The 27,207-nt window shown below is 42.5% G+C and overlaps 1 protein-coding gene and 1 long non-coding RNA gene across 5 annotated transcripts in view; one reads left to right on the forward strand and one right to left on the reverse strand.

Moving 5' to 3' along the window:
• Nucleotides 1-4,085, reverse strand: part of LOC130358369 (uncharacterized) — a 55,991-nt gene extending 51,906 nt beyond the window's left edge. Inside the window, exons 1-2 of the long non-coding RNA XR_008889493.1 lie at nt 3,964-4,085; nt 386-545 (exon numbers count right to left, since the gene is read on the reverse strand). This is a non-coding gene — a long non-coding RNA (uncharacterized LOC130358369). The remainder of the gene's footprint in view (nt 1-385; nt 546-3,963) is intronic.
• Nucleotides 1-27,207, forward strand: part of CNTN5 (contactin 5) — a 1,441,523-nt gene that overhangs the window by 1,050,810 nt on the left and 363,506 nt on the right. For all 4 annotated transcript variants that reach the window (XM_056561527.1, XM_056561528.1, XM_056561529.1 and 1 more), the window contains 2 exons: nt 14,237-14,418; nt 25,198-25,334. In XM_056561527.1, coding sequence (XP_056417502.1) covers nt 14,237-14,418; nt 25,198-25,334 — 319 coding nt within the window. The remainder of the gene's footprint in view (nt 1-14,236; nt 14,419-25,197; nt 25,335-27,207) is intronic.

Here is a 27,207-nt window from a genome sequence, read left to right on the forward strand (position 1 = left end):
AATGTACGTGCTGATAGTCAAACAAAATGCAAAAGTCCATGGATCAACGTAGGTGGTGCTACACGCTAGAAGGAAGCAAGCAAATTTCTGCACACAAAGAAGAAAAGAAGAAATTTGCGGAGCAGCTTACCTGGTCCAAGGTAAGTTGTCAGGTTGTCACATCGCGGTCAAGCGTCAGGAGGACGAAGAGGCCGAGATGGTACGGGGGGAATCAGGTGTCGGGCTAGCCCGACGCCTGATTCCCCCCGTACCATCTCTGCCTCCCCGTCCTCCTGCCGCCTGACCGCGATGTGACAACCTGACAACTTACCTTGGACCCGGTGAGCTGCTCCGCAAATTTCTTCATATCTTCTTTGTGTGCATATACAAACTTTAAAATTGTTACCTCAATCCCCTGGCTCTTGTAGTAAAGTTCACTTTTGGAGACTGTATCCTTCTCAGTCCTTCTAGCACAATTCCCATCTGAGAGTCAGCTTCTTTTTAGCCTCACTAGCAGACTAGCTTTCAACACCCAGTGACTAGCTGTCTTCAGCACCTGTGCTGATCTGAAAAAGGAATCACGGAAAATGGGTAAAAATTACTCAATACATCACAGACAAAAGGGCTATACTTAGGCAAGACACCTATTCCCACATGATGCAGGCCAGCCACAATGCTATATGGGCGAGGTGGCACAGGTGCAAAATACTGATGAACAACAACTTAACCACCTGTGCTGACCTGGGCTCATCTGAAAACCTGGTGTGGCCCCGGAAGAAGAATGAAAGGCCCCACTGCCAATCCATCCTTTCATTCCACAAGAATCAAGGCCCAAAATTGGACTAACCAAAGGTCCATAGCAAGCTGAGTTTTTTTTTCTAGAGATTTAACTTTCACGAATTTCCCATATATAATCCTGCTTTCTCTGGATGAAATACATGCTTCCTGATTGTAAGAGGAGGTACCTTAGGGATATATATCAGTCCCTGACCATCATTCCTGTCTCAGATTATATAAACTGGGATCTGTGGGTTTTTGTTCTACTGGCAAAACTCATTGGACAATCATTTCTTAGTATTGCAATAATAAAGATCTAGCAAATCCTCTATTCAGTTTATGGTAAAGTGTTGCCTATTGGCTTGAGGTTGAGTAGAGTTTGACCTATTTGCCAATTCTACCCATGGGTCTTTTCTTCATTGCTGTATCTGGTACCAGAGTATTTAGCTATAGATATGTGTGTATTCTAAAATGCCACCTTTCGCTAAGCCAATACTTATTTCAGATCTTATGTTGTTAAACATAGAATAACAAATCCGCAGCGTAACAACTGAACAAATCTATACCTAGAGGGATTATTAAAATGACATACTGGATGTGACATTAAGAAAATGCACTCACACTGTTTTCCCTTTATTATATGCTAGTTTCTACCTCCGGTACTGCTAATAACAGCCTGAGCTGCAGACATTATTATCATTTTCCTCCTGCTTTTATATATAGCCAGCAACAAAAGATGTGTCCCGTTAAGCAATTAAAGGTTATCTTACTCAATTCCATCAACTAACAACATGACGTTATTTTGGTGAACATGTAACAAGTTCTTATCTCCGTCCCCCAGCCATTAGCCGGGAATCACAACAGGGAATTTAATTCTACTTCTGACCAATTGCTACTTCCATTTACAATGACATTTTACGCTTTTTCTAATATACAGGCTTGGAGAAGAAATAATGATGGAGGCCTTTTTTTTCTTTATTTTCCTATTTTCATCTACATTTTTACTTAAAATGTCTAGGGGCGGAATACCGGGGTCCTGCTGCTGGGGCACCCCGCTATCATTACTGCACAGAGCTCCGCCCCTCGTGACGCCACGGCATGCCTCCTCAATACAAGTCTATGGGAGGGGGCGTGACGGCCGTCACGCCCCCTGCCATAGACTTGCATTAAGGGGGGCTGGCCGTGATGTCACGAGGGGTGGAGCCGTGACGTCACGCTGCTCCGTCCCCTGTATTGTCCGTCATTACGCACAGAGCGAACTTGCTCTGTGCAGTAATGATAGCGGGGTGCCGCAGCCGAGATCCCAGGGGTCCCCAGCAGCAGGACCCCGGTGATCTGACATCTTATAAAATGTCTAGGGGCGGAGTACCCCTTTAAAAAACGCTTGATATGATATGAAGCATTTCAAAACAATATGTTTTGCAATTGCTTTCATCAGAACATTTTTAGCATTTCATGGTGAAAAAGCCAGTCAAAAAATTGGCCACTAGGGGGTCCTCCTGCCTTCAGGGACACATACCAGTCTGGCTCCTCCTGCCGTCATCGACAACGTCATTGACGCTTTCCTTGATTGACAGCAGGTCCAACGCGCACATACATCGGGCACATCAGCAGCATCCTGAGCAGCGGGCATCGGCAGCAACCCATGTGCAGTAAAGTTTGCATGTGGATATTTATACATATATGCGTTGGGGCAAGAAGAGGGTCGTCCTTCACTTGGTGCCCACAGAGGGAGTGGCCGATGTATGGGGCGGGGCTGTGGTGTGCCATCTGTGGCGGTCCCCCGGCAGTATTGCGGTCCTCCAGTTTATGTGCTGCTCCTCCTGCACTCCTACTTGGCCTGTAATTTCTCCGGCGGAGCAGGATGGAGAGGTGACCCAGAGTGACCCCCGCAGGAACACCTGACCCCCGGACAACACCGCTGGTGAGAGCCCAGAGTATTGGGGCGGGCATGGCGAGCGGACGTTTAGGGTACAATAAACTCTCTGAAACTATAACTCCTATCATGCCCTGACAGCCTATATATCTGTCAGGGCATGATGGGAGTTGTAGTTTTAAAGAGTGACAGGTTGGAGCATGGTTTCCCAACCAGGGTGCCTCCAGCTGTTGCAAAACTACAACTCCCGGCATGGGAAACACTGGGTTAGGGAGAGAATATATGTGTATATATTTAGTACTGTTCCATATATTTGCATATGTCCTCTCCCTAGCCTGTCACTCTCTGAAACTACAACTCCCATCGTGCCCTGACAGATATACAGGCTGTCAGGACATGTTAGGAGTTGAAGTTTTAGAGTGACTGCAGATTGACTGTATATGGAGGGATCATATAAAATTACAACTCCTATCATGTCCTCACAGCCTGTATACCTGCCAGGGCATGATGGGAGTTGTAGTTTCAAGTGATCCATCCACAACCAGTCACTCTCCAGCTGCTACAAAACTACAACTTCTATCATGCCCTGACAGCCTGTATATCTGCCAGGGCATGATGGGATTTGTAGTTTTATATGATCCCTAAACCTCATGGGTCCCTAAACCTCGAGGCTGGAAGAAGCGCATAAACTCTGTACGTGAAACCACCGGCAGTCGCCTCTGAGCTCCTCACGCCAAGCACACCTGCCAGTGCAATGGAATTCTCTTGAGAGGAGCCGGACCTATTGAACCTATGCGGTGAGTGCAGGATTGCCTTTTTCTACACTATATTGCATATCCTTATTGTTGATTTCATTGATCCTAGCACCACCGCGGGACAATCCCACATCTGTCGACCCACTGAGTGTACCCTTTTTTGTTCCATTGGCATTAGTATTATCGTCCATACCAATAGTGGTGCCACTCGGACTTTCTTCCATTCCGTAATTGTCATATTATGAACAACACTAACTTTACAGCCCCTGTAGCATAGTCAAATAAAAAAAAAATCCTGTAATACCTCTCTAACGCTTTATAGGTACTGCCTATTTTTGCTGAAGCACAATTTTTTAGTTAATTATTTGTTTATCATGTTCTCGCTATAACTTTAAAAATGTTTCATCAACCTTGCACCATAAGAGGTTCTTTCGCGAGACAAGGAACCATTTTGGTTTACTTACTCGGGGTGATATATTTCTACTTCTAAATGTGGTCAACCTGGGCTATTTAAATAAAAATAAATAAATAATAAAAATTTAAAATAATAATAATAATAAATCAACCTGTACTCACCTTTGCTACCATTCCAAAGGATATGTGATAAGATGCGTGATCACAGGGTTCCTGCTTCTGGGGACCACCGCGCTCTCGGCTGCGGCACCCCAGACATCCGGTGAACAGAGCAAACTTCCCTCCGTGGCAGATGACTGGCTATACAGGGGGAGGCTTGTGACGTCACGCCCCGCTTGTGACATCAAGATCATGTCCCCTTAATGCAAGTCTATGGGAGGGGGCGTGATGTCAGTCATGCCCCCTCCCATAGACTTGCATTGAGGAGGCGTGACATCACGAGTGGGGCGTGGCCGTGACATCACAAGCCTCCAGCACTGCACCCAACGCTCTAAACGAACACCGGGTGCAGCAGGGAGATCGCGGGGTCCCATGCGGCGGAACCCTTGCGATCAGACATCTTATCCCCTATCCTTTGGATAGGGGATAAGATGTCTAGGGGCGGAGTACCCCTTTAAGGACATCATGCCATTGCATAAGGAAGGTACAAAGTATGGTTCTAGTATGAGCAGGAAAACGTACAGCAATAGCACAGAATGCGAGGCTTAGCTGACATTGGTGCCAAGAGCTCTTTTAGTGGTTCCTACAAGGTGTCTGTCATTTTGATGGCAAGAATAGCACAATGTGACACTAAACAGGTGACACTAAACAGGTCAAGGATATTGCTATTGCAGGTGCTGTACATAACAAATTCACATAGCGCACAACAGGTACAGTCACTGGAATGAAAGCTGTATGATTGGGCTGTTCACTATAAACCACCTTGAGGACTGTTCTCACTTCATCTGTTGGTGGAATCTGTTGCAATCCTTATTTTCACAGCACCTACCGTATATACTCGAGTATAAGCCGACCCAAATATAAGCCGAGGCCACTAATTTCACCCCAAAAACCCAAGAAAAGTTATTGACTCGACTATAAGCCTAGGGTGGGAAATACATCATCCCCCCCCCTGTCATCATCCAGACCCCCGTCATTAACACCCTCATCATCATCACCCTGTCATCATCACCCCTTCATCATTAGCCTGTCATCATCCCCCCTTCATCATTACCCTGTCATCATCACCCTGTCATCATCCCACACCCCCCTTCATCATCATCACCCTATCATCATCCCCCCCTTCATCATTACCCTGTCATCATCACCCCTGTCATCATCCCACACCCCCCTTCATCATCACCGCCTGTCATCCTTACCCTGTCATCATCCCACACACCCCCTTCATCATCACCGCTTGTCATCATCCCCTTGTCATCATCCCATCTCCCCTTCATCATCACCACCTGTCATCAGCGCACCCCCCCCCCCTTCATCATCACCACTTGTCAATGTCTGATTACAGTGGTCTTCAACCTGTGGACCTCCAGATGTTCCAAAACTACAACTCCCAGGGAGTTGTAGTTTTGAAACATCTGGAGGTCCGCAGGTTGAAGACCACTGCGGCCTTTATCATCATCCAGACCCCCCTTTAGTTTTGTACTCACCTCCCTTCGGCGGGACGTTAGGGTGAGCTGGTCCGGGCCATCTATGCTGCAGGACCGTCCGGTGGGGAGGGATAGTCGTTCCGGGCTGTCCATCTTGTCCATCTTCACCGGGGGGGCCTCTTCTCCGCGCTTCGGGCCCGGAATAGAGACGATGCCTTGATGACGACGCACAGAGACGTTGCTCATGAACATCCCTGTGCGTCGTCGTCAAGGCAACGTCACTATTCCGGGGCCGGGCCCGAAGCGCGGAGAAGAGGCCCCCCGGTGAAGATGGACAGCCCGGAACGACTATCCCTCCCCACCGGACGATCCCTGCAGCAAAGATCGCCTGGACCAGCTCACCCTAACGTCCAGCCGAGGGGAGGTGAGTACAAAACTAAAGGGGGGGGGTTCTGGATGATGACGAAGGCTGCAGGGGTCTTCAACCTGCGGACCTCCAGATGTTTCAAAACTACAACTCCCAGCATGCCCGGAGGGCATGCTGGGAGTTGTAGTTTTGGAACATCTGGAGGTCCGCAGGTTGAAGACCACTGTAATCAGACATTGACAAGCGGTGATGATGAAGGGGGGTGGGGTGGGCTGATGACAGGTGGCAATGATGAAGGGTGGGTGGGATGATGACAAGGGGATGATGACAGGTGGTGATGATGAGTTGTGAGAGTTGTAGTTTTGAAACATCTGGAGGTCCGCAGGTTGAAGACCACTGAGGGCGGAGAGTTCACTCGAGTATAAGCCGAGGGGGGTGTTTGCAGCACGAAAAATCGTGCTGAAAAACTCGGCGTATACTCGAGTATATACGGTACATTTACAATATATAGTCCCTATATGAATAGAAGAGATAATCCTCCTGGCGGCTCTCATGCTCCATGCATTTCTTTCCCGAATGTGTGTATAAGTGTTGATGCTGCTCATAGCAGACGTGTTTCGAGCCTCATATACAAAGGGAACCGTTCCCAATTAAGACTCTGGGAAATAAAATAAGTTTAAAGTTTCCACAAGCTTTTGCTGCGATGAAAAAATATAAATAAATAAAAAGATTTGAGAAATTGTCTCATTTTTTCCTTGTTGTTGTTCTTTATAGACTTTGTTGTCTATTGAATAAATCTCCTTGAATCGGAGCCCCTGCCGGTTGTCTTATTTGATGCCAGCGAATCATTGGTGTCTGTGCCCTGATTGCCTGGTATATGGAATCCTCCCACCTACAGACCCACAGCACATGAAATAGAGCACACAATGGGGGGAGAGATGTAACGTGCCAGATACCTCCCCCCGTATTCCGAAAATAACAAAGGTTTTAATAACAATGCTGTGGGGTAGAAGAATTCTGACAGAAATGTCAAATGTGTAGGATGGGAACTGGGTTCTATTTATTTATTCTGCCTCTTTAGACTGTGAGCTATATACGGCCTCCTCTGCCAGTGTATCTGTTCATGTTATCTGAAACTGTTTTATTTGTATTTTTACTTTTATTGTTTGTGTACATTTACATATGGAGTAGCACTACAAACAATGACACTTATAACTAAGATAGGAAGAAAGGATACAACAGAAAAAAGGATATATGGATAGATAGATATGAGATAGATAGATAGATAGATAGATAGATATGAGATAGATAGATATGAGATAGATACATATGAGATAGATATGAGATAGATAGATATGAGATAGCTAGGTATGAGATAGCTAGGTATGAGATAGATAGATAGATAGAGATAGATAGGTATGAGATAGATAGATAGATAGATAGATATACAGCAACAGAAGAATGCAGCAGCACACTGCCAGCAAAAGGATATAGGTGAAACATGAATATGCAGTTAAAACATGGAGAGCTATACAGCTATGGTGTAATAGATGCAAATGTGAAACTATGAAATAGTGAGACACTTAGCTCGCAAATTTGTCTCCGCCGGCGGTCAAATAGCTTGGACCGTCCCACCGCGATAAGGTAGCCTTCTGGGACGGACCCTACACTGTGAATATGCCTCTGTGTGAACAGTTCAGTAAGCATGGCAGGATCTGGAACATCCAAGCCTCCATGTTGGCCTTGCACCCCACCCACCTCTATGAGGTGTGTATATAAGGTGGCTTGGATGTTCCAGATCCTGCCATGCTTACTGAACTGTTCACACAGAGGCATATTCACAGAATAGGGTCCGTCCCAGAAGGCTACCTTATCGCGGTGGGACGGTCCAAGCTATTTGACCGCCGGCGGAGACAAATTTGCGAGCTAAGTGCCTCATTATTTCATAGTTTCACATTTGCATCTATTACACCATAGCTGTATAGCTCTCCATGTTTTAACTGCATATTCATGTTTCCCCTATATCCTTGTGCTGGCAGTGTGCTGCTGTATTCTTCTGTTGCTGTATATCTAGCCTAGTAGCGTGCACCTGTAGGCCAGGTCCATATAATAGTTTGGTATCAACTAAAGTGCTGGCTGAATTATTCTTTGTCTGTATTGCACATACGGGGGAGTGGCTACCTCCATGTTGGCCTTGCACCCCACCCACCTCTATCAGGTGTGTATATAAGGTGTTTTGGATGTTCCAGATCCTGCCATGCTTACTGAACTGTTCACACAGAGGCATATTCACAGAGTAGGGTCCGTCCCAGAAGGCTACCTTATCGCGGTGGGACGGTCCAAGCTATTTGACCGCCGGCGGAGACAAATTTGCGAGCTAAGTGCCTCACTATTTCATAGTTTCACATTTGCATCTATTACACCATAGCTGTATAGCTCTCCATGTTTTAACTGCATTTTCATGTTTCACCTATATCCTTGTGCTGGCAGTGTGCTGCTGTATTCTTCTGTTGCTGTATATCTAGCCTAGTAGCGTGCACCTGTAGGCCAGGTCCATATAATAGTTTGGTATCAACTAAAGTGCTGGCTGACTTATTCTTTGTCTAGATAGATAGATAGATAGATATGAGATAGATAGGTATGAGATAGATAGATAGATATGAGATGATAGATATGAGAAAGATAGATATGAGATAGATAGATAGATAGATAGATAGATAGATATGAGATAGATAGATATGAGATAGATAGATAGATATGAGATAGATAGGTATGAGATAGATAGATAGATATGATAGATAGATAGATAGATAGATAGATATGAGATGATAGATATGAGATAGATAGATATGAGATAGATAGATAGATAGATAGATATGAGAAAGATAGATAGATATGAGATAGATAATAGATAGATATGAGATAGATAGATAGATATGAGATAGATAGATAGATAGATAGATAGATAGAAAGAAAGAAATGTCGACAGATAGATAGACAGACAGATAGATAGGAGATAGATATGAGATAGATAGATAGATATGAGATAGATAGAGAGATAGATGTGAAATAAATAGATAGATAGATATGAGATAGATAGATATATATGAGATAGATAGATAGATATGAGATAGATAGATAGATAGATATGAGATAGATAGATAGATATGAGATAGATAGATAGATATGAGATAGATAGATAGATAGATAGATAGATATGAGATAGATAGAGAGATAGATATGAAATAAATAGATAGATAGATATGAGATAGATAGATAGATAGATAGATATGAGATAGATAGATAGATATGAAATAGATAGATAGATATGAGATAGATATGAAATAGATAGATAGAAAGATAGATAGATACATATGAGATAGATAGGTATGAGATAGATAGATAGATAGATAGATATGATAGATAGATAGATAGATAGATAGATATGAGATGATAGATATGAGAAAGATAGATATGAGATAGATAGATAGATAGATATGAGATAGATAATAGATAGATATGAGATAGATAGATAGATAGATAGATATGAGATAGATAGATAGATAGATAGATAGAAAGAAAGAAATGTCGACAGATAGATAGACAGACAGATAGATAGGAGATAGATATGAGATAGATAGAGAGATAGATATGAAATAAATAGATAGATAGATATGAGATAGATAGATAGATATGAGATAGATAGATAGATAGATATGAGATAGATAGATAGATATGAGATAGATAGATAGATAGATAGATAGATAGATAGATAGATATGAGATAGATAGAGAGATAGATATGAAATAAATAGATAGATAGATATGAGATAGATAGATAGATAGATAGATATGAGATAGATAGATAGATATGAAATAGATAGATAGATAGATATGAGATAGATAGATAGATATGAAATAGATAGATAGAAAGATAGATAGATACATATGAGATAGATAGATAGATAGATATGCTTGATAAAAGGCTTCATTGAGAAGCTGAAACGTTGCTGTGACATGAGATAATAAAACTGCACTTGACTTTGAATGGAGTGCTGCGCCCACAACCAGTTTTTCAGATTGGAACATGATATTATCATATGATGTTTTATCTTCTTTGCACCATTGTGGTGATACCTTCTAAATAGACTTGTTCCCTGATGTTACATTCTGTTTTCTGCACTCTGGCTTGAACTACTGCAACGTATATAAAATCTTCCCTTTTAAACTCTGAGAGAAGCCACATAAAACAACAGATAAAATGATCGCATTATCATTGCAAACGACGTGGAGACTCACATTGTAAAGGTAAAAGTTTATGTATTTCACTTAAAATATCATCACTCTTCTCTCTATGCATTATTGATTTCCCTCCGTTTGAATCAGCAAAGTTTCCTATGGCCTTCACAGTATATAAAGCCTTTGACCACAAGGTTTATGTGTACTTTCCACGGGCAATTCAGAGCTATACACGATCACTGTAAGAATGTAGTAAACACAATCCTGTGGAGGCAGAACACATTTACCAGTAACATATTATGAGCAGTAAGAGTATTTTTTGTCATCAGACATACTATTCTAATCTCCTTGAGATGATTTCATTTTATCTATCCCATTCTTTAAGTCTTCGGCTGTCCGGGCATCCTGGGAGTTGTAGTTTTCCAACAGCCGGAAGCTCTAGTTGGGAAACATTGGAGTAGATTAACTGCCTAAATGGTTACTGTTATCTTAAAAAAGTTTGTAATAAATAAACAGTGCAAATGAATGTAAACTCAATAAGGCTGGGTTTACACCACGTTTTTCAAATACGGTTACCGTATACGGTTTTCCACTATAAAACGTATGGCAAAAACCGTATGCAACCGTATACAACTGTATGACTCCAAATTAAAACGTATTCATTTTTTCCCCATGCGGTTCTATCCGTTTGTATCAGTTTTTGCCAACGGTTTTGCTATTTTGTTGGAATTAGTTTTCCAGCAATTTAATAAAGTTACTATTGTTCTATTGAAATTCCAATTTGCGCATGTGTCAACTCCAAAAACGGATTAGAAAAACCGTGTGCAACTGTATTCTGATATTCTGTGTACGGTTCTCATAGACAACAATGTTAAAAGAACCGCATACGGTTCGCATATGGTTTTCCAACCGGAGGCAAAAACGTGGTCGACAGCGTTTTTGCCTACGGTTGAAAAATCGGCAAAACCATATCCGAGGCAAAACGGATGCAACCCTACACAACATTTGGAATACGGTTTACAATGCATTCTCTATGCATACGGTTTCGGATACGGTCGTATACGTTTTTTTGCGGAAAACCGTACACGGTTACCATGTTTGAAAAACGTGGTGTGAACCCAGCCTAAGGGATCAGGTTACAGCTATGGAGGGGGAGGGGAAGTGGCTGGAGAGAGCCAGAGCCAAAGTGACGCACAGAGGCACTATATGAGAGTGTATAAATCAACAGTACAAGTGAAAATACCAAATATATTTATAATATATCTCAGTTTGTATAAATCTAGAGTACAAATGGATATAATCTTACTGAGGGATAGGGTTACAGCTTTCGAGAGGTGATAGAAAGAAGGCTGGAGGGGCTAGAGAAAGCTAGAGGCATAGGGGGGAACAAAGACACAACATGAGTTTGTATAAATCAACAGTACAAATGAATGTAAGAAATGTATCCATGGCATCTATTTGTTTGTATAAATCAACAGTAAAAATCAATATAAAAACTGTATCTATAATATATTTTATGAAAGAAAAATGCCTCTTTCTCCACTGACCAGACTCCTTTCCTGCCCCTCCTAAACTCATCATTCAACCTGAAAAAAGAGCTTAAGCCCAATATCAAAGATATCAGCTCACTGAGGGATCAGGTTACAGCTATGGAGAGGGGAGGAAAAAATGGGGTGAGTGGCTGGAGAGAGCCTGAGGCAGTGAAAAGCTCAAAGACACTATATGAGCTTGTATAAATCAACTGTACAAATGAATTTAATAAATATATCTATAATATATCTTAGTTTGTATAACCCCTCAGTAAAAATGAATATAAGAACTTAATCTATAATATATCATGTTAAAAAAAAGCCTCTTTCTCCACATTTCAGGCTCTTTTCTTGCCCTCTCCTAAACTCTTTATTAACTTTGAAATAACAGCTCAAGTCCAATTTCAAAGATGAAAAGATCAGCTCACAGAAGGATCAGGTTAAAGCTAAGGAGAGGGGAGGAAAACAAGGGGGGAGTGGCTGTAGAGAACCAGAGTAAGAGAGAGTCACAGAGACACTACATGAGCTTGCAATGTGTGTTATTTCTCATCCCAGGGCTTCATTCACAGCTTACACTGCTTAGTGGTGCTCTATAACGTCTTACATGCTGCTGCTGATTCTTAGGTATGCTAGAGAAACACATGAGATCAGGTTCCTCTCTTCTGTTTGTATACCATATATAGGAGAAGTAAAAAGTAGGCTGTTAGGGAGCATTTTAGAGAGTCGTCAGGAGTAGTGTAAAATGTCCAAATTTTCATAACTTAAATGGTCAATATGGTTGTCACATAGGGCAAGAATTGTGCGGTCCTGAACTCACCCAAAACCACTTTCCCTGTCTACTTGAATATTGGCCCTAGACAGCAGTTCTACAACTGGACAGCATTCCCTGCGCTAAATAGGGTGCAGGGGCATCACAAGTCAAAATAATATACAGAACTGTACAGAGGTCAGTGAAACAGGTCAGGCAAGAACAAATAAACTGGCAACCCAGGTAATATAAAACAGCAGGTATGTAAAGTAGTAACAAATAAGTATCAGAAAGACACAACAGCAGATATGTACCGACTAACAGGTTCAGAACCAAAGTATCATGGCAGGTATAGGAGAAATGACAAACAGTTTTCCAGGAAGATATAGCAGCAGGTTTATCAGGAATAAAGGTGAGTGAGTAGGTAACTGAGGTCAGTACACTATACAGATGAGAATTAACAGGTTCAGGTTCAATCAAGACTGGACAGAGGTACAATACACAAGGCTAGGAGTAAAGCAAGAAAAGCAATGGATCAGTACCTATACCAACAGGAACTACAAAACACAATCAGTTCAGAATACAAGTAAAGATACAGGTTTAAAGGGGTTCTCCACCCCTAGACATCTTATCCCCTATCCAGAGGGAACCCCCACGATCTCTCCTGCAGCAGCCCCTGTCATCGGTTGCACGGAGCGAGCTTCACTCCGTGCCTGATGACTGGCGATGCAGGAGCCGGAGGATTGGGATGTTACCCCCTTAATGTAAGTCTATGGGAAGGGGCGGGGCCGTGACATCAGGATTATCTGGCCCCTGCATCGCCAGTCATCAGGCACGATGCAAAGCTCGTTCCGTGCACCAGATGACAGGGGGTGCTGCAGGAGAGATCATGGGGGTTCCCAGCGGCGGGACCCCCAGAATCAGACATCTTATCCCCTATCCTTTGGATAGGGGATAAGATGTCTAGGGGCAGAGTACCCCTTTAAGTAACAGGAGACTAAACAGAAGTGGCACAAATAAGATAAGGGGCAAAGCAAAGCAAGTAATGAATTAGGAACTATACTGAGGTGAAGTGTAGAACACAAACTGTTCAGAATACAGGTTCAGGTCAGAGATACAAACTAGACAGGATAAAACCGGCCATAAGTAAAGATAGATCACAAGACAGACAGAACAAAGCTTAAAATTAGGTAAACTGTTCAGAACTGCACAGCTATGTCAAAATCAAAGTAACAAGTCAGAACTGAAACAGACAAGACTAAAATCAAGAGCAAAGCCAAAAGGCTGAGACCTGTAACCCCTAACTGACCAGAGAGCAACATGCATAGCCTGATCAGGTGATATTGTTACAATGGTATTGTTGGCAATGAAGTCTTTTTGTAGGAGGGGGTATGTGGCTGTATGTCAACCCCCAATACTGTTATTCAAACCAGTAATTGATGTTCTAATCTCATATGTGCCTTATTTATCGTCAAGCTGTTGGATAAATTAGCCACTAAAAATACCACACAAGCACTAAAGTATTAAGACAGCAGTAATAAACTAAATATCGACATTACCCCCCAAAAAATTCAATTGTCGCTAGGAATCACGATAAAGATTTTAAATGACCTGTATATAATCCGGGCCTTGTATTAGGGTGGTGAGCCAACAAGTTTTCCATTTCAGGCGCGTACCGCGGTCATTAGTTAGATGTGACTACGAGAGGAATTGGGCCATTAAATTATCAGTTACCTATACAATATTCATTATCTGAAGACTATGATAAAGTAACACTAAAAGCCTTAAACTCTTATTACCATCTGAGGTTTTTCCTATGGGAACCGGCAATACATCAAGTGGTACAACGGCCTTAAATCGCCATTGCGCTTTATTGCTACTTATTTTAGCCGTAAAATGCTTACATTAGCAGAGGCGACAGAACACAAACACTTTCCTTCATTGGTCTCTTTGTGTGTTTTTTTCAGCCCTGTTCCCACCATCTCGTGGAGGAAGGTCAGTGGGTTTATTCCCAGTAAAGCACGGCTAAGGAAATCACAAGCCGTTCTGGAGATTCCTAATGTCCAGCTGGAAGACGCAGGAACGTATGAATGTAAAGCGGAGAACTCCAGGGGAAAAAATGCCTTCCGAGGTCAATTACAAGTATACAGTAAGTGTTTCTGACTGTGCTGTTAGCTTATGGATGAACTGGAAAATAACATTTCATAGCAATATGTAACATACTGTAAAAAGTCAGTTGTCCTTGAGAAGGTAATGATAAATGTTTAGGGGTTATCCAGGAATAGAAAAACATATTTCATCTATCATTTCTTTCAAAAACAGCCCCACTCCTGTCCTCAGGTTGTGTGTGGTATTACAGCTTGGCTTTATTCACTTCAGTGGAACTAAGCTGCAATACCACACATAACCTGAGGACAGGTGTTGTGCTGTTTGTGTAAGAAATAAGCTCTGTTTTTCTAATCCTTAAAGGGGTACTCCACCCCTAGACATCTTATCCCCTATCCAAAGGATAGGGGATAAGATGTCTGATTCTGGGGGTCCCGCCGCTGGGGACTCCCGCAATATAGCATGCGGAACCCACCTGTTTCTGCTCCGGAAGCGCTGGAGGGTCTTGGTCCCGACCACGGAAACGGAAGTTTGTGATGTCACGACTCCGCCCCCGTGTGACCTCACGCCTCGCCCCTCAATGCAAGTCTATGGGAGGGGGTGTGAAATTACATGTGCCTGTGAGTTTGGGGCTCTGATGGAAACCTTCAAAGAGCTGTGCGGTGGACCCAATAAAATAGCTTACCTCCGTTCCACTGAATAGGCAGATTGTACAAGTCAAGCGCCAACAGTGCTGATCAGGGCAAAGCAATAAACAGGACTTGCAATCAGAGGATTGTTTATCATAGTCTCCTATGGGGACTTAAAAAGTTCATATAAAATAAGACATTTTATATATATATATATATATATATATATATATATCAATAAATTAGCCCAAAACTTCCCCAAAATATTTATTCACCTCCTCCTTTCCCAATTTTTTGCAAATACTAAAAATTTTTAACAAAACATATGTGTTATCGCTGCATGTGGAAAAGTCTGAAATAGTAAAATATAATAAAATATAATAAAACTGCAGTGGTAAATGATGAAAACGTAAAACAAAAATAAATGTCGGAATTGTAGATTTTTTTTGGTCACTTCCTATGTTAGAAATTTTTTTATAAAAGGTCCGATCTAAGCAAAAATGGTATCAATAAAAAATATAGCTCATGGCACAAAAAATTAGCCCTTATGCATCCCCGAATATGGAAAAATAAAAAGTTATAGTATATATAGTTTAAGCTTACTCATTTTCTTATAAAGAGTTAACTTTTTTTAAAGTAATACAATTAAATACCTCTATAAATTGGATATCACTGTTAATATATTGACCTATAGAATAAAGAAAACATATTTTTTAGTGTAAACTAAACTGTGTATAAACAAAAACCCCACAATTTGCTAACATTTTTGGTTATTTTTTAAAATTTTACCCCACAAATAATGACTTAGGATTTTATAAAAAGTTATAGGTGTAAAAAAGCGAGGAGGAAAAAAGCTTTGCTGCGCCCTTAAGGGGTTAAATAGACTATTATTAAATTCAGGGAAATCCAGTGTTTTTCTGGATAAATACCAGTGCTTTGTAGAAAGCCTTGATCTCCATCTTGATCTTGATTGTACTTGTGATTCTTCTATTCACCTTTATAAAATCGTGATACAAAAGCTGTGGCCTTCAACACGTGTAAGCGCATTATTGCTCGGTGACTGCCTGTAAGGAAATCTGTAGCGGGAGATAAAACAATGCTGCGCTGTTTTGACATTCATCACAGAAAAGCCATGAAAACAATATTTTATCGGCTGCGCTGTATGTTGTGCCGCTCGTATCCAAGGGAATAATAAGTAAAAAGGAATTGTTTCCGCGCTTTCCAATGACTGTGACTACATAGTGAAGTTCAGTGGTGGCGAATTCCGATGATGTTTTCCACATAACGTGTTACGGCAATGAAATTAGAACATTAGGGCACATGAAAATGGAACAATCTGCACCGAGATCGCAGCGGTCCCCAGCGGCAGGACCGCGGCAATCATACATCTTATCCCCTATTCTTTGGATAGGGGATAAGATGTCTAAAGCCGGAATTCCCCTTTAAGCAGCATGAAAGCAATGCCAGGTTTCTTTTAAAGAGAACCTGTCATCACTTTCATCCTTCCTAAACCATTAGCCATCGGGACAGTCCTTGGCGGCTTCTCCCCGCCCCATCAGCCTTGATTGATAGATTCCTTCTTCATCCGGAATAGGGAAAGATCTACTAGTCCAAGATGACTCTTGGTCATGAAAGTGATGATTGAAAAATATTGGGGTACTGGGGGTAGTCTGTAAGCATAAATGAAGCTGACAGATTCTCTTTAACCCCTTAAGGACGCAGTGTTTTTCCGTTTTTGCATTTTCATTTTTTCCTCATCACCTTCTAAAAATCATAACGCTTTCAATTTTGCACATAAAACACCATATGATGGCTTATTTTTTGCGCCACCAATTCTACTTTGCAGTGACATTAGTCATTTTACCCAAAAAATCCAAAGCGAAACGGAAAAAAAATTCATTGTGTGACAAAATTGAAGAAACAATGTAATTTTGTAACTTTTGGGGGCTTCCGTTTCTATGCAGTGCATTTTTCCGTGAAAATTACACCATCTCTTTATTCTGTAGGTACACGCGGTTAAAATGATACCCTACTTATATAGGTTTGATATTTACGTTATTCGGAAAAAAATCATAACTACATGCAGGAAAATTTATATGTTAAAAATTCTCATATTCTAACCCCTATAACTTTTTTATTTTTCCGCGTACGGGCCGGTATGAGTGTCATTTTTTGCGCCGTGTTCTGAAGTTTTTATCGGTACCATATTTGTATTGATTGGACTTTTTGATAGCGTTTTATTCATTTTTTCATGATATAAAAAGTGACCAAAAATACGCTATTTTGGATTTTGGAATTTTTTTGCGCATACGCCATTGACCGTGCGATTTAATTAATGATATATTTTATCGCGATGTCCCGATCAGCCCGACTGAACTGCCGGGAAGCGTTTACTTTCACATGCGACGGTCAACTTTGATCGCCGCGTCTGAAGGGTTAATAGCGCGCGGCACAACGATCGGTGCCGCGCGCTATTAGCCCAGGGTCCCGGCTATGACTAGCAGACGGGACCGAGCCGGTGTGATGCGGGGCAGGGACAGGGACAGGGCGTAGGGCATAAAGGTACGCCTTATGTCCTTAAGAGGTTAAAGGGAACCAGTCATAACTTTCATGCTGCCTGAACCAAGAGTCATCAGGGCATTGGGGCATTGACTAGGACACGTTGACATACCACCAGGCCACATGGACAAATTTCCATGGTGCATAAGGTACAGGGGGCAGGCCAGGGCTCAAGTCCTGCAGGAACGTATGGGAACTGAGTTCCTGCACTTCATCCACAGCAGGAACACCATTCCCATTAGCAGGACCAAAATCTTGAGTGAGTTCCCACACTTTTTTTCCCCAGGACTTGACCCCTGGGGCAGGCTGAAGGTGTAAATCAAGATAGAAGGTTCCCTTTAAAGGATTCTCTTAAAAGGGTCCCCTAATGAGAAACTGATCATCTGTGATCTGTAAAAACCTGGGAGTAAAATTTTGAATTTCCCTGCAGCACCCCCACAGGAGAAATGAGTCATTGCACAACTCTTACTGAACTAAGTGGCTTGTGTATTGCCTGTACATGCTGGGTCTTCCAAATAAAGAGATGTCTACTAGATGAAGCCCCCACCCCCACCCCTAACAGAGTATTTACAAAGGATTTCCAACATAGTCCAATCTTTTCATCCTTTTCCTCTATCACTTCTTTTGAGTTAGACTTCTCCTCCATAGGGCAGCCCCCACCCCACCCCAGGACATATCATTCCATCAGACTCAGATATGCCATAGCTTGGAAACAAGACCTCCTAAAAGAACATAGAGACAGTTCATTAGATTTAGAAGTGGGATTTTCCTAACTAACCATACAGTTAAATACCAAAGAATATACCAAAATCCCAAATGTATCCTTCTTCACAAGACCTTTAAATGAAGAACAGCGCTCTGTGGAATAAAGCTCCTTGTAGATGGTGTAAGACTGAACATAAAACAAGAGCCAGGCTTGGCCAGGGATGTAGAAAGTGACTCCTTTATTGCTCGGTATGATAAATGCATGGCAGCGCATCTGGAGCTGGTGATGGACTGCAAATAACCGGGGGGTCACGTAGGTGAGTGAAGGACACTGTGCCATGGTCTCCTCAATAATAAATCCCAACATCTTTCCACATATTTCTCTACTCGTGTGCACTACTTACACTATATTTCATTGTATTATTCTCTTATGTCACCAATATGGATTGCATGTGATGAAAGAAGTACTAGAGATAGTTAGATAGATAGATATGAGATAGATAGATATGACATAAATAGATAGATATGAGATAGATAGATAGATTGAAATGAGATAGGTAGATAGATAAATAGATATCAGATAGATATGAGATAGATAGATAGATATCAGATAGATAGATAGATAGATATTAGATAGATATGAGATAGATAGATATGAGATAGATAGATATTAGATAGATATGAGATAGATAGATAGATAGATAGATATGAGATAGATAGATAAATAGATATGATATAGATAGATATGAGATAGATATGAGATAGATAGATAGATAGATATGAGATAGATAGATAAATAGATATGATATAAATAGATAGATAAATAGATAGATAGATAGATATGAGATAGATAGAAATGAGATGGATGGATGGATGGATAGATAGATAGATAGATATGAGATCTATCTATCCAAACCAGAGGATAACAGCACTACACTGCTAGCACTGAGCTATATGTGAAATGTGACTTGTTTTACCTTGCAATACTGCTATGGTGAAAAATAGAGGTTCTTAGCATACCATTGGGCCAAATTGTGTGCACCATCACACCACAATAAGGTGACATTATTTGGGATGGACCCTACACTGTGAATATGTCTCTCCTAGGCTAGCACTGAGCCTCAATATCTGGGTATGTAAGATCTAGCACATCCCTCACCTAGTGGAATGGGTGGAGTGCTCAAACAAAATGGAGGCAGGTGTGTATTAGGAAGTGCTGACCAATTATTGGTTTTTATGTTACACATGTGGGGGGGTGTGGCTGCCTCCATTTTGTTTGTGCACTCCACCCATTCCACTCAGTGCTAGCCTAGGAGAGGCATATTCATAGAGTAGGGTCTGTCCCAAATAAGGTCACATTAATGTGGTGGGATGGTACACGCTATTTGGCAAAATGGTAAGATAAGAACCTCTATTTTACACCATAGCAGTATTGCATGGTAAAACATGTCACATTTTACATAAAGCTTAGAGCTAGCAGTGTGCTGCTGTTACCTCTTGTTTGTATCTATCTATCTTATATCTATCTATCATCTATCTATCTATCTATCTATCTAGAGTTCCAAAATAGTACTAAGATGAACGCAGTCATAGTAGACTTGGTTAGGGACCCCAAACTTCAACAAAAGTAGAATGGACTGCAGCACACAAAAATCTTCAGGAGCCCAACTTAAAAATCCAGTTTAGTTCACATTTCTTAAGAACCGAGACCCTATCCTCTCCCCTCTTCAGTGGGGGACTATGATCTACTATCATCACCTTCAGGTCACGTTCCAATTGGTTACTTTCAGCAAAGTGTTTTGACACAGGTAAGTCTAACCTTTTCTTGCGAATACTATATCTCTGTTGATTCAAACATGTTTTTAGATCATTAGTGGTCTCTAATGATGGTTTCTAATTAATAATCAAAAAACACGTTTGAATCAACACAGATATAGTATTCGCAAGAAAAGGTTAGACTTGCCTGTGTCGAAACACTTTGCGTGTGGTGACCTGTGACACAGACCTGTGACTATCAGACATAACTATACTGTACAGCTGAATGGTGAGTGTTCCGCCCCTAATATTTTTTCAGACCTGTATCCTAATTACACTAGCACTTTAGAGGACACTTTTATGGGTATACAGTCATGGCCGTAAATGTTGGCATCCCTGAAATGTTTCTAGAAAATTAATTATTTCTCACAGAAAAGGATTGCAGTAACACATGTTTTGCTATACACATGTTTATTCCATTTGTATTGGAACTAAACAAAAAAAGGGAGGAAAAAAAGCAAATTGGACATAATGTCACCAAACTCCAAAAATGGGCTGGACAAAATTATTGGAACCCTTTCAAAATTGTGGATAAATAAGACTGTTTCAAGCATGTGATTCTCCTTTAAACTCACCTGGGGCAAGTAACAGGTGTGGGCAATATAAAAATCCCCTGAAAGCAGATAAAAAAAGAGAGAAGTTCACTTAGTCTTTGCATTGTGTGTCTGTGTGTGCCACACTAAGCATGGACAACTGAAAGAGAAGAAGACAACTGTCTGAGGACTTGAGAACCATTGTGGGAAAAAATATCAAAATCTCAAGGTTACAAGTCCATCTCCAGAGATCTCAATTTGCTTTTGTCCACAGTGCACAACATTATCAAGAAGTTTGTAACCCATGGTACTGTTGCTAATCTCCCTGGATGTGGACAGAAGACAAAATATGATGAAAGGTGTCAACGCAGGATAGTCCGGATGGTGGATAAGCTGTCCTGCAGGCGTAGGGAGCATCAATGTCAGCGTGAACTATCAGTCGACATTTAAATGAAATGAAATGCTATGGCAGGAGACCCAGGAGGACCCCACTGCTGACACAGAGACATAAAAAAACAAGACTACATTTTGCCAAAATGATCCTGAGTAAGCCAAAATCCTTCTGGGAAAACGTCTTGTGGACAGATGAGACCAAGATAGAGATTTTTGGTAAAGCACATCATTCTACTGTTTACCGAAAAAAGGAATGAGGCCTACAAAGAAAAGAACACAGTACCTACAGTGAAATATGGTGGAGGTTCAATGTTGTTTTGGGGTTGTTTTGCTGCCTCTGGCACTGGGTGCCTTGAATGTGTACAAGGCATCATGAAATCTGAGGATTACCAATGGATTTTGGGTCGCACTGTACAGCCCTGTGTCACAAAGCTGGGTTTGCATCTGAGATCTTGGGTCTTCCTGCAGGACAATGACCCCAAACATACATCAAAAAGCCCCCAGAAATGGATGGCAACAAAGCGCTGGAGAGTTCTGAAGTGTCAGCAATAAGTCCAGATCTAAATCCCATTGAACACCTGTGGAGAAATCTTACAATTTCTGTTGGGAATAAGAGAGACCTGGAGCAGTTTGCAAAGGAAGAGTGGTCCAACATTCCGGCTGAGAGGTGTAAGAAGCTTATTGATGGTTATAGGAAGTAACTGATTTCAGTAATTTTTTCCAAAGGGTGTGCAACCATATATTAAGTTAAGGGTGCCAATAATTTTGTCCAGACCATTTTTGGAGTTTGGTGACATTATGTCCAATTAGCTTTTTTTCCTCCTTTTTTGGTTTAGTTCCAATACACACAAAGGGAATAAACATGTTTATAGCAAAACATGTGTTACTGCAATCCTTTTCTGTGAGAAATACTTCATTTTCTAGAAAAATAGAAGGGATGCCAACACAGCCATGACTGTATATACAACAGCAAGATATAGTAATACAGTGGTCCCTCAACATACGATGGTAATTTGTTCCAAACGAGCCATCGTTTGTCGAATCCATCGTATGTTGAGGGATTCATGCAATGTAAAGTATAGGAAGCTGTACTCACCTGTCCCCGCCGCTCGAGATGGTGTCCCCGCCGCTCCCGATGGTGATCCCAGGCCTCCGCTGGGCTCTCCTGGTCTATTCCGGTCCTCCACTGTCTTCTCCGATCCTCTTCTGTCTTCTCCGGTCCTGTTCTGTCTTCCGCAAGGCCTTACTGGGCCTGCGTAGCGACGTCATTGGATGGCGTGCGCAGCAGGGTATTGACGTCATCGGAGAGGGCCGAGAAGACACCGGAAGACCAGCGCTGGACCCCGGAGCATTGTGGAGGGGTAAGTAATACTTACCGCACCACACGGGTAACATTAAGCTGCTATCCGGCAGCAGCTTAAGCATTTGGCGCTGCCAGATAGCACTTAATGTGCTGGCCCCAACATAAAAAACCATCGTATGTCGAGAACTCCCTTCTTTAATGGTATAGGGAACTATAACTAGTGCATTAATTCTGTGATTTTTTGCCCATTGAAACCAATAGGCCCATTGTGGTCTATGGGGATCTCACAGCATGTAATACAGTAAGTTAAGCAGGACTGTCTCAGCAGCACAGTCCTTCTTTCATTTTTCACAAGGCCTCTGCAAAATGAAAGAAGTGATTTGATAGGTTGCTATGAGCAACTCAGCAGCTTTTCCTGGAAAAGTTTCTGAGTTGCCCATAGCAACCAGATGGCTTCCTTCATTTTTCAGAGGCCTTTTAAAAAATGCAATCTGATTGGTTGCTATGGGCAACTCAGAAACTTTTCCAGGAAAGTAAAGTTAAACCACAGCACTGTAAGAGTCAAACCAGTGGTGGTCTCCCATCCACTGTGCTGCTGAGACAGTCCTGATTATCTTACTGTTTTACATGCTGTGAGACCCCCATAGACCACAATGGGCCTATTGGTTTCAATGGGCAAAAAATTACAGAGTTAATGCACTAGTCATAGTGCACTATACCATTAAAGAAGGTAGGGCTCAATATTCGCGAATATGCGCATTAATTTTCGCATATGCGCAAAAAAAAAAGCGAATACAGTAACCACCCGACATGCGATGGCCCCGGCCTATGATCAAATCGACATACGATGGCCTCTCAGAGGCCATCGCATGTCGATGTCAGCATCGACATACGATGCTTTTATATGTCGGGGCCATCGCATTAACTGCTATCTGACAGCGCAAAATGCTTAAGCTGCTGTCGGATAGCAGTTTAAGCATCCTGGCAGGTTCGCTCACCTATCCCTGCTACTCCGGGTCCACTTCGCGATCCTCCGCCATCTTCTCGGGGTCCGGGCCTCGTTTTCCGGCGTCGTTATTAAGTCGCTACGCACGCCGTGCCGGCGCAGCAACGTAATAACGTCACCAGAAAGCGAGGCCCGGACACTGGAGAAGATGCAGAAGAAGCCGGAGGATCCTGAAGAAGACACCGGAGCAGCGGGACAGCATCGGGAGCCCCTGGGACAGCATCGGGAGCGGTGAGGATGCGGTCCGGAGCAGCGGGGACAGGTGAGTATTAAATGCACTTTTTACATTGCACGAATCCCTCAACATACGATGAATTCGACAAACGATGGGTCGTTTGGAACGAATTACCATCGTATGCTGAGGGACCACTGTATAACGAATATGCGAATTTCACGAATATATGAAGAATGTTTGTCCATATATACACAAAATATCGCAAATTCGAATATGGCCTATGCCGCTCATCCCTATTGTTTATAACTTTATTTATTTTTGCAAATTATTTATGTGATGATGTAATGATTGAGTGATGTCACTGGGGCTATTTAAGAGCCATTGTTTGTTCTCTGCACTATGCCTGAAGATAGGGGTGTGAGACTACCGAAACATTGCACTTTATGTATTTATCTTGCTGAGGGTGGAATAAAACACAAGCTTTTGCACTGAAGATTTTTGTGTGCTGCGGTCCATTCTACTTTTATCTATTTATCTATCTATCTATCAATTGATAAATGTATCTCATCTATTTCTATCTGGATATGTATTTCTGTGTATATATACATATTTATTCTATCTATCTTTCTTCCCTTCTAACATATAGCTATACAAGTGTTTCACATGTGCATAGCAAACCCCAAAATTATTTATATAAGAATGCCGGTAATTAGTGATGAGCGGCATAGGCCATATTCGAATTTGCGATATTTCGCAAATATATGGACGGCTAAATAAATTTCCATATTCGTTACATTCGGGTTGTTTTTGCGCATATGCACACATATATATGTGCATATTTGCAAATATTGAGCCCTCCCTTCTTTACTGGTATAGGGGACTAATGGGCTAGTGCAGTGGTCTCCAACCTGCGGACCTCCAGATGTTGCAAAACCACAACTCCCAGCATGTTGGACTATATAGTAGTATATAGCAGTGGTCTTCAACCTGCGGACCTCCAGATGTTACAAAACTACAACTCCCAGCATGCCCGGACAGCCAACGGCTGTCCGGGCATGCTGGAGTTGTAGTTTTGCAACATCTGGAGGTCCGCAGGTTGGAGACCACTGCTCTAGCCCTTTAGTTCCCTATTCCATTAAAGAAGGGAGGGCTCAATATTCACGAATATGCGCATATGCGAAGAGCAGAGAGGGATGCAGTGATCACTGTGATGGGTAAAACATGAAAAGCAGAAGACTTGAAAAAAGCTGCGCTCACCCACTGAGAAGTATTTGCCAAACGATGCTTTATTCCAAGTGTCCATACAGCAGACGGCAAGTCAATAGCTGGAGGTGCGGGGAGCGAGAGCCAGAGCTCTCAGGTGCGGGGGGCGTACCACTAGACATCATTGTGAACAAAGAAAAAAAAAAAAAAGTGAATATTCGTAATTGCAAATCTATAGTGCTACATTCGCAATATTCGCGAATTCGCAAATATGCGATATTCGCAATTAAAATTCGAATTTCGACTATTCGTGAGCAACACTACCGGCGATGCCCATCACTTATACTACAAGTGTCCTTGTGAAACATTTCCTGCAATGTGACTTTGAGCCTTTTTCTTATTGGTTGTCACCTGTTTAAACATTCCAGTTCAATCATTTCTATGGAAAGTAAAATGTGTTTTTTTTCGGTTATTTCTATATCTGTATTTTCTTTTCTGTAGCTCAGCCGCAATGGATTGAGAAGATTAATGACACACAGCTAGATAGTGGAGACCAACTCCGCTGGGAGTGTAAGGCATCTGGAAAGCCTCGGCCCATATATCGTTGGCTGAAGAATGGGCTCCCCCTGCCCCCCCAGGTACTAGGTCACTCCATTACTTACATTTCTCTTATAAGGGACAAGATATTTATTTAGCAAAACTGAGACATATTGTATTTCCTATAATTGGATGGAATTTAATAGAAACATATCCAAGCAGCAAAATATATCTTGGCCCATGTATATGAACCAGACCGGCCACAGCAGATTGTTAATATTTTATGTTTGGTTAAATTATTAGATTTAAATATACAATATTCATATTCTATCAGTATACTATTTAAAGGAGTTCTCTAAGCTAAATCTTTTATCCCCCGCTGTGCCAGGGCTGTAAAACTATACATAATAAACTTTCACTTACCTGCCTACGATCCCCCGTTGTTCCGATATCGTCGTCCCGTTCTCCGGTCCCGGTCTCTTCCTGCGGGTCGGTGACTTCACTCTGCTCTCAGCCTATCAGCGGCCGCAGCAATGTCCCGTCGCGGCCGCTGATAGGCTGAGCACAGAGTGAAGCCACCGACCCGCAGGAAGAGGAAGCTGACAGGGACGGGAGAATGGGACGACGATATCGGAACAACGGGGGATCGTGGGCAGGTAAGTGAAAGTTTATTATGTATAGTTTTACAGCCCGGGCACAGCGGGGGATAGAAGATTTCAGTTGGAGAACTCCTTTAATGCAACATGGAATTATCCTATCTGGGTAAAGTTAACTAAAAAGCTGCCCCAAAGGGCTGAAGGTAGGAAGGATCATGTGATGTAGCCTGTGAATATGTGTTTCTAAAGAGTCCTGGATTGTTGTTCACACGATCAGGTACGTCACATGATCCAATCAGATTAATAACTGGCGTTATCCATATACATTTATATAATTGCTAAGGTTATGATTACCTATTTATACGGGCAAGTCCAGCCAAGATGAGCCAAATCTTATCATACCTGTATAGGTGGTATTAGGCCGGGTACACATTGCATTTTTGCTTTCCGTCACAGGTATCCATGAGGATTATGTGCTGTGCTGTGATTGGCCAGAGTAGTAAGGGGAAAAAAGTAACTGTGTGGGTACTGCTGGTAAACAGCCCAGCTCTGCAACCTGCAAAATTTGAATAGATAGGAAAACAGATGAGATAGATATGAGATAGATAGATAGATGTTACGCCTAGCGCTCCGGGTCCCCGCTCCTCCCCGGAGCGCTCACGGCGTCTCTTTCCCTGCAGCTCCCCGGTCAGTCCCGCTGACCGGGAGCGCTGCTCTCTCATGGCCGTTGGGGATGCGATTCGCACAGCGGGACGCGCCCGCTCGCGAATCGCATCCCAGGTCACTTACCCGTTCCCGTCTCCTGCGGTCATGTGCTGGCGCGCGCGGCTCCGCTCTCTAGGGCGCGCGCGCGCCAGCTCCCTGAGACTTAAAGGGCCAGTGCACCAATGATTGGTGCCTGGCCCAATTAGCTTAATTGGTTCCCACCTGTTCCCTCCTTATATCTGGTCTCCTCCCTTGCACTCCCTTGCCGGATCTTGTTGCCCTAGAGCCTAGTGAAAGCGTTTTTGTGTGTTTATACCCTGTGTACCAGAACTTTGCTATCTCCCCTGACTACGAACCTTGCCGCCTGCCCCCGACCTTCTGCTACGTCCGACTTTGCTTCTGCCTACTCCCTTGTACCTCGCCTATCTTCAGTATCTTCAGCAGCCAGAGAGGTGAGCCGTTGCTAGTGGATACGACCTGGTCACTACCGCCGCAGCAAGACCATCCCGCTTTGCGGCGGGCTCTGGTGAAAACCAGTAGTGTCTTAGAACCGGTCCACTAGCACGGTCCTCGCTATCCCTCTCTGGCACAGAGGATCCACTACCTGCCAGCCGGCATCGTGACAGTAGATCCGGCCATGGATCCCGCTGAAGTTCCTCTGCCTGTTGTCGCC

This window comes from Hyla sarda, chromosome 2, assembly GCF_029499605.1.
Source record: "Hyla sarda isolate aHylSar1 chromosome 2, aHylSar1.hap1, whole genome shotgun sequence".
Taxonomy (NCBI): Eukaryota; Metazoa; Chordata; class Amphibia; order Anura; family Hylidae; genus Hyla; species Hyla sarda.